General features: G+C 38.8%; 1 protein-coding gene across 2 annotated transcripts in view; it reads right to left on the reverse strand.

Moving 5' to 3' along the window:
• The window catches only part of GATB (glutamyl-tRNA amidotransferase subunit B), a 43,610-nt gene extending 34,673 nt beyond the window's left edge, over positions 1 to 8,937 (reverse strand). The window contains exons 1-2 of one of the 2 annotated variants that reach the window (XM_069785220.1): positions 8,759 to 8,937; positions 6,579 to 6,729 (exon numbers count right to left, since the gene is read on the reverse strand). In XM_069785220.1, coding sequence (XP_069641321.1) covers positions 6,579 to 6,729; positions 8,759 to 8,904 — 297 coding nt within the window. In that variant the 5' untranslated portion in view covers positions 8,905 to 8,937. The remainder of the gene's footprint in view (positions 1 to 6,578; positions 6,730 to 8,758) is intronic. The other variant, XM_069785211.1, reaches the window with a different exon arrangement.
• Positions 8,938 to 8,939: the final 2 nt, after the last annotated feature.

Below are 8,939 nucleotides of genomic sequence, written 5' to 3' on the forward strand. Positions count from 1 at the left end.
TCATAATATATTTAAGGTGGCAAGGTGGCTGATAATCAGAGAGAACACAAAGAAATTAATTTTACCCCAGGAACCAATTACAGCCTAATTGCACCGAGATAGGTTTCAAACAAAATACATAAACCTGATGGTTACACAACATTACAGGAGACAGCTAACCATGAAGAGAACAAAGACCCAGCCTACAATTATCTGTCATTACTGTTGGACAATGTTTCCTAAATACCTTTCAATGAAAAAACTCTTCAAAGAAAAAATTGTTAAGAATGAAGCAGCAAGATGTCAGTTTGCAAAGTTAAAATGCTAACAAATTGGTAGAACCATGATTGTTACAGAAACTTTTGCTTAAGAGAGCACTGCTTTCATAAACATATATACAATATACACTACCTTGGATTTCCTTAAAGGGAGTCACCTGGAACCAGACTATTTGTCTACATACTGAGAGAAAATTAAACACTTAAGAATGCCAGAGCACATATAGTGCCTGGTAAGAGAAGTAATAGAAATTTGCCCCCAGAAAACTCACTCACAGTTCGAACTTAAAGAAATTCCCAGCGCACTAAGAAAAACTACTGCAAAAAGCTAACGTGTGTTTCAGCAGCAATTTCAGACTGAATTCAGAAAGAGGGGACACTGATCTGTCTAGTCGTCAGGTAATGGTCATGCTGTCCAAAAGTATCAAACATGGCACAATAACTGCAGTAACAGAACTGTGTGTAAGAAAGGAATCAAGATACTACAAACTCCTGCTCCCTGCTAAGAACTAGAAAAATATCTGGATAAAGCAAAAGGTAAAGCAATAAAAAAAAAAAAAACAAAACAAAAAACAACAACAAAAAAAAAAACCCGACACAAAAAGAGATAAGAGGAAAATACATAGATAACATCAGTGATGCATTGAAGGATCTACTGAAACAGGTGATAGCAAGATGTTTTATCAACTCAATGCCGTTCTAACTGGCAAGTTTACATCAGCCAGAGGGATCTGTTAAGGATGAACAGGAAAGCCAACAAGAACAACAAAAAGAAAGAGAGCTCAGTAGGTAGCACAGTTACTGAGGTGTTAAGGAGACAAAGCCCTACAGGAATTGTTAGCCTTGACAAAAAGATTAAAACACCCAGAATGAGTGTCAGAACTTCTCACAAATAAACCAGACATAGCAAAAAGCAAGAGAAAACCTTACAGGGGACTCCTTCAAAGCTTAAGAGAAGAGCAACAAACGTCACCAAATACTTCAAAGCACAAAAGCAGAGGCGTCTCCCGAAAAATGGCATTTACAGGTAAGTACAAAATAAAGCTAAGCTAAGCAACAGCAGTAACTGAGGAAGTGTAACACTTCTCAGATCCCACTGAAGGAGATTAGCTCCACGGGTAACCCCGGGGCTGTGAATGGTCCTAGGAAAGAGAAAGAAACAGAATGAGGAACAACCCCCACCATAACCCAGCCCTAAAAGTCAGCTGAAGCAGGCCTCCCTCATCTTTCAAATACCTCTCCTAACCAGTACAACAGTGTTGAACTGATTACAGCTTGAAATTATGTAGGCAGGCTTTAATCCATCATGCACTCAGAAATTTAAGGGTCTATGAACTGCAAAGACATTCTCAGGGAGCAATGGTTTGAAAGCCTATTTCGTTCCCCTAGTTTTTTTCTAAATTATGTGGGATTTTCTTTTTAGAGGCTTACTGGGACTGTAAATCCAGCAAGCTGGGACTGCGTGAGCAACAAAAGAATGTTAACCACTGACTATACAATGCATGTAGAAAACCCAAATATTATCAGGAAAGAAAGGACTGCAACAGAAAGATGCCATCAATTTCTAAGAAAATATCTCCTTTTTTCCCCTAAGTACAATTATTACAGTTTTACTGAAAGAAGTAACAAGCAGTTAAAGTGAACCTAGACCTAAGTAAATGGTTTAAAACAAGCATGAACTCACTTTTTCCTTCAGGTATGGCCACTAATTTATTTTTAGAGGAGAGCTCAGGGATACAACAATCTAGGCATCATGTCGTTTCAAAGAAAAGAAGAAAATTTATATAACGGAAGCTAAACCAACATGCATACAAAGACCAGAAGATTGTCCAGTTCCCCAAGAAAGGTGCATGCAATTAAAAATGTAGTTATCAAAAGTCAAGCTAAGCAGCAGGTTTTTTTCAAAGCAAAGTAGTACAAGAAGGGAGTAAATTCATATGCATGCCAGCAGGAATGTCAAAACAAAACTGAAAGCACAAGTTGGTAAAGCAGCTGTTGCAATCACCAGATTTAACAGGCACAGGATATCAAAAAACCTAGTTTCATGCTGTATAGCATAAATCCTGGTCTCAAATGCTGTTTCTGTTCCAATATGTATAGCTGGCAGACAGATCCACCAAAATCTCACACAAACCTCTCAGTACTTTTGAAAGCATCAGGTAAATTTTGTATATTAATATCTAAAATTCATCATAAAGTCTGATAATCTATCACCCAAGGCATCTGGAAAAACAGTGGGTATCTGTCACTGTCAAGGATGGATGCAGTGTCAATATACGAAGGGGAACTAAAGCACCCTCCACATCTCCAAAGTGAGTATTAACCCTGTTGCATCCCTGGGCAGCCATCTCAACAGCAGGCTGGGGAAGGCAACAGCATGATACACGTGCTCTCCGTTACTGTGCAGCATTGTAGTGACATTCCTGAGCTTTGGAGAAGTCAGAGTTTGGAGTTTAAGTTGCCAGTGGTGCAATACCAGAAGGATCAAGGGCTAATAACTGTTCTAGCCCTGCCTTCTTCCATGAAAATGTGTATCTGGTTGCCCAACTGTCATTATATGGGTAAGAGAAGATACAATAGGACCCAAATGCATCCTTCTAACACTATTTACAGCAGGAACACTAAAGGAGTTTAAAACAAGAGGATATGAAAATCTCAGTACAGGATAGCAATGAGTGAGTTGTCAAGCCCTCGAGGATGTCCAGTGGAACAGGAAAAAAAATGTATATTCAGATAAAATCATGCATCTCATGACATTCTACAGCAGTGTTCAACACCAATCTTACTCTGTTTCTTGAGGTCAGAAGGTATTTACCTTTCCTCATTAGAAAGAGTGCTTGATCATTACCAAGCGTTTCCAAAAACTCTATCTTAAAAAAAAGATAAAACAGATGCTGTTCACCCTGTGAAGAGAATGAAATGCAAATGCATGAGAAGGTGTCAAAAATTTCAAAATACTTAAGACTCCAGGGCTAACATTCATTCAAATCTTATTAGTTTAAACCTTGGTTATGTAAATCCTAGATTATTTCTTAGTACACTTGCCTACAAAGAAATAGGATCAGGCTTTCACTTTAGTCATGTAGGAGACAAATGTAAAATGTGCATCTTTTCATGTGATTAGCAAGAAAGACTGTAAGCACAGACAAAAAGCTTTCAGCCTTTAGCTACTACATCTACCATCTTATTTCTGTACCTGAGCTATAATTAACCTTTAGTCAGCCACCTCCATCATGAGAATAGATAATCATGGATTCTCTTTGTGAGCCCAGTCTTATCTTTATAAACCTTTATAAAGATTCTCAGAATTTTCAAAGAGGATAAATCAGACTGGGAGTGCAACCACCTTTATGGATCCTCAGAAGAATTCTAGATCAATCTGCAGGTATGATGCACTATATGCCACCACATGTAGCACAAAACTTTCTTTGTAACAGGTCCTCTAAAGACACCAAGCTAAGATCACTGCAAAGTCCATTCCCCAGATAAAAAACCCCCAGGCCTTTGCACATTTCATTATATGAAATGTAATGTAGTCATATGTAGTCCCAAAGAAAGGAGATCCTTACAGTAATTTGTATAAGATGCTATCTGGTCTACTGGTGAAGGGCTCCACCACCACAGGGCACAAAAAGTGTGCAGAGTAGCATGGGATGTGCCGTCCAGTCTCACTGCTTCTAAATCTACTTTTCTAATCAAAGCTTTGCCACATTATTTTTTCTCATGCCAAACAAGAGTGCACCTGCATAGCTATTCTTGCCCATAGCTGTCTCTCAGAGGCACATTAAGAGCAACATAGTGAAATGGCCATGACACTAACACTGTGATAGTCCTCCTAAGGCCTTCTTGCAGCAGAAGCATAAAATAAGCTGTATTACAGTACAGGAAGAAAGTATAAAGAGGAGACATGGAGGAGGGCTAAACACATTCTTCTAGTTTCCCCTCTCCTGTGCAGACCATAGCAAAGGCTCATGCTCACACTCATTAGTGACCCAGAAATGTATAGCAACTAGAAAAGCTCCCTTTAGCACCATTCTTTCTGGTCCCGTTGTGAAGCAGCAAATACTAGCATGGTTGTCTATCATAACCATCTCATGGTCCCACAGTAAATTTAAATCCCTGGGATACTGAAAACTACCCCTATAGTTCTCAGTTTATAAGAGCAGTTATTCTCTGCTACAGACAGCCCAACTAATGTATTAAAACTTTGCTCCTATTTTTTTCACTTCTCAAAAAAACAGAGTCAAAAGGAAAGGCCAAATATTTACCTTCTAAAGAATCTTATTAGGTTACAATCTTAACATTTGACAAAATGTTGTGGTTTGTTTTTTTTTTTTTACAAATACTTGGAAATTTTCAAAAACTACCTTCCGTCTTTCAAAATCCACCAAAATCCAGTTCTACTTTAGATACTATTGCCGTATACAAACACATATAGTTACTTCAAGAAAATAAGCCCAACTGTTTGATCCCAGAACAAACATTGGCCTCTGACACCAATTCCTGCGCAGCAAGTACAATGGGAAAATAAAGCCACGACTACTGACTGGATTTTGTATCATAGTCTAACATGCAAGAACATGTATTTTGTAACATTCACTTTCAACTCTATTTTCACCAGTTACTCCAGTGAGAAAAATGTTTCTTCTCTTTGTATAGATAAATACAGCTGGTAGAAGCTAACACAGCATCACTACTTTTAAATTAACTTAACCATCCTGCTTTTTGCTTCTCAGGTGCGGTTATATTCTCTGCCAAAGCCCACATGTACTGGGGTTTTCTCACAAAAGTCATACCAAGCCTCGTTTGTAAAGCACTTCAACAGAGGAAAAATAAAAAAAAAAACCCTCCCAGATAAATAGTAACATATATAAAAATGAAACTCTTCGTAAATACTCATTTTTGTTCATTCAAAAACAGTTTTTCTACTTGACTGAAGATAAGCATTAGATGGTTTATGAGGATTTCTGTGCATTAACAGAATGTTAAGTAAAAGGTCTAAAACCAAAATCTTGAACCCTTTTAAATTTTGTTACTATTAACTCCATAACCTAGCCCTGCCCCTAAATGAAAGGAACTAATTTTCCATGTTTAAGTCTAACTAGATTCTTCTAAAACCAAACAATTGCATAAGATTCCCATTCTCTCTGGAAAGTTTTCAAAATTTCCATATAGTTAGATCTGAAACTCAGCCCTGAATTGCCACTGAGAGCAGAGTGAATTCCAAATTTTATCAGCATCTAAACTTCACTTCCTTAGGTTTCAATACCTTTGCAAATACAGAATGAATATATCAACTCATGTATCTTTTTAAGGATCACACAGCATATATTGAGACCCTAGAAATGCAGCCATAAGTTAATTCTCAATTTCAGAATATTATTTAAGGCTGTATTATGGTGATGAAAAGCTTCCAATAGATTAAAAAAATATATCTGCAACTGGAATTCAAACCTCCACCTTAATAAATATACTCAGTGAAATACTTTTGCATTAAATAATTTGACCCCATAATAGTCCCTGCATGCTTGCTGCATGAAGCAATGCTAAGTCTATTCAATATTTTCACTGCATAGTAAGAGCTTCTGTTACACTTTTTAAATTATTATTTTTATATTAAACTTGTTAGATTCCCAGAGAATTCTACAGTAGTACTGTCATAGCCATCACAAAGGTATAATTAAGCTGTGACTTCAAAAAAATTTATATGTCACTAACAAAATCTCATTGCTAAGTGCTAGCTAGCTATTCTTATTAGTCCACAATGTCTCACACTGATTACTTTTTTTTTTAAATAATTGTTTTGCTCTGGAAGTAGGAATGGTTGACACTTTCCTAAATCAGAGACTTGCTACTTAGGAAGCAAAGTACCTCCATAGTGAGACACTCCAAATGACAAATGGCAGCTACATAAACAAACATATGGCAAAGTAACATCAAATGGCCAGTCGGAAATCTAAGATGTTCTTCTCTCATAGGATTTTAAGTATCTCTCATATTTAAGGAATTTCCTGTGTGGCATACTAACCAAATACACCCTCTCTGGCCTCAGAGAAATACCGCAATTCATTCAGTATGTTGAAGAGACACTCCTTATTTTCTTCCTTCGCAGAGGATATCGACTATCAGCAGTGATAAGTAGGGAGTGAGTAAACTGAAAAGAAACAGTACTAGGCATCTCATGTTATCAAACAACCAGAAAATAGAAAAATATGTAGAAGTAGTTCTGTAGTCAAATCTTGGGAAGAACAAAATATTAGAAACATACTCAAAGTTGTCTGACATTAATCTTGATATAAATCAAGTTGAAGCATAACTTACTGGTAAAGTTCCTGGTAAAGAAGCATCAAAGAAAGATACCAAAGAGTTAGGAGGTGCTGCAAACTGGACTTGTGAACCAGAGAAAAGTTTTGAGTTGGAACTGATCTGTGCATGAATTTCCAGACCCACAACTGGTACCCAGGGAGCAAGACTGAAAAGGAAAGAGGAGAAGGGAAATACAATTTAAATATATATGACAGTAAACTCTATAAACATCTAAAAATACAAGAATTAAGAACTTTTCATTTATTCTAAGAAAAATTAAATTGTAATTATAAAAAAAATGTAAATGATGTTGTAAATACATCTACAGTATAATGGCAAAAGTTGTGCTGCAATACTGGAGAACTGAGACTAACTGACAATATATATGGAGGGGACTGTATGGCAAAGTGTCTTCATTATACATAGAAAAGACTGCCATAAAAAAGAAATGTAATGGTCTGAAACTTTTTTCTTCACATGAGAAATCTTAGAAAAATTAATGAGGCAAAGATGCATGCTGGATGAACCCTAATTTGGTACCTCACGAAAATCACAAAATCATCATAAATATCAATTACTTTTCAGGTAGTTTGATAAATCTCCAACAGACAGGTGGCATAATAAATTATGTATTCTTTGTCAGCTAGTCACTTGCATGCTGGGAAGGGTGGCTCTCCAGAGCAGTGTTAGTAGCATATTAGCATAAACATTAGTAATCTGGTAATAGAGAAATCATAATTTCATCTAGAGAGCTACTGCTCTCTGAACATAATCCACAGAATAAAGCTTCTCCATATCATCTAAAAAGTAATTGCAATTCTCACATCCATAACCTTTATATGGACAAGAGAAAAAGGTCACCTTTACAGTATGAATTGGTTGACAGTTTCTGTAAGTAATTATCTGGCCTTGTACAAATGAAGTGGCACAAATAATACTTCAGTGATGAAATCACATTTCTACGGCAGAATACTTCAGCAGTGTAAGCACCCTGATAGCTATAGGAGATAAGCGAGCTATTGAAAAACATCAAACAACTATATCAAGTACAGTGCTCTGTCCAAAGTTGAACATAATACACTGCCAAGATTATAGTTCTCTCTCTGCCCTCCAACAGCTGAGGGCATCCCTACAGACACCAAAATAGTGATGCAGATGCCACTTGTATCGCTGATTTAAGAATATTATCATAAATGATTAAGGTTCAGATGTTTAAAGGAGCTAATACATTTTCTTTTACTGAAATGTATTTTCTTTGGTATTTTCAGCTACTCATAAAATACCTCCGGGTTTAGGAAAAAAAGTTGGTGGTTTTTGCTTGGTTGTTTTTTTAATTTTGGAGACAAATTTATTTCAGCGTTTCCTGCACTCTTCAGAAATGCATCCCCATCACATCATGCCATTAAAAATTACATCAGGCTTCTCTTAATCAGTGTGTTGGCTTACACTCAGGCAAAAAGATACATGTTATCAGTCAGTCCTCCAGTCCTACTAACAACAGCCATGAGAAACCTTAAGTTTCTCACCATGTTTCTTCAAGGTTTGTTTATTCGTGTCTCTGAAGAATCAGCAGCATACTTCTGCCGGTGTCTGCACAACTTCACTTGGGTGATCAGCTGTACAGAGAAACCAGCATCTCACCAGAAAACATAAAGCCTTGTACAGGCCATAACTTACAGTTGCGGCAGGAATAAAATGCTCCGTTCCAGGCACACTGTCAAAGTCTCACAATTCTCCACTGGGAAAAAAAGCTTCCTCTGGACCAGAATAAGCCTTCAAAAACTACTTATGAAAATCGGTGCAGCCCTTGCTGTTTATACTGCGAACACGTGAATGCTAACTCTTTGTAACTTGCTTGCGTTGTGTCTGGCTCTTACCACAGCCAAACTTGTCAAACGGACACAGCCCTACTGCTAATACAAATACTGTTTTGGGGGCCTGGGGGAGGGGTGCGAGATAAACGCGTGCTGAGAAGGTGCTGCCAACCATCAGCAACCTCACACCGCTCAGAAGATGACATTCAGAGCGGGCCCTGCTGCTCTCACCACGCCGCTGCCGCCCAGCTCCCGCAGCTGTTGCCCTCGTGCCCGAGACCGGGCCCAGCCCCCACCCTGCGGCTACGCCCTGAGGGCTGGATGCCCCGGCGGAGAACCACCTCCACCGGCCACTCTACTCGCGCCGTCCCGGCACCGTACCCGCTCTTCCCCGCCAGCACCGCCCCGCCTCTCGCGTTACAGGAGACGGCCCGCTGCCTGCGGGGGGCGGGGGCGGGACACCAGCCGCCGCCGCGCTGCCACACCCAGCACCAAACCCCACCGAATCCCCGCGCCGCCGCCGCCATTTCGCCTTGCTCGCTGCTGAGAGGCTTCCGCGGCG

This window comes from Haliaeetus albicilla, chromosome 1 (genome assembly GCF_947461875.1).
Source record: "Haliaeetus albicilla chromosome 1, bHalAlb1.1, whole genome shotgun sequence".
NCBI lineage: Eukaryota > Metazoa > Chordata > Aves > Accipitriformes > Accipitridae > Haliaeetus > Haliaeetus albicilla.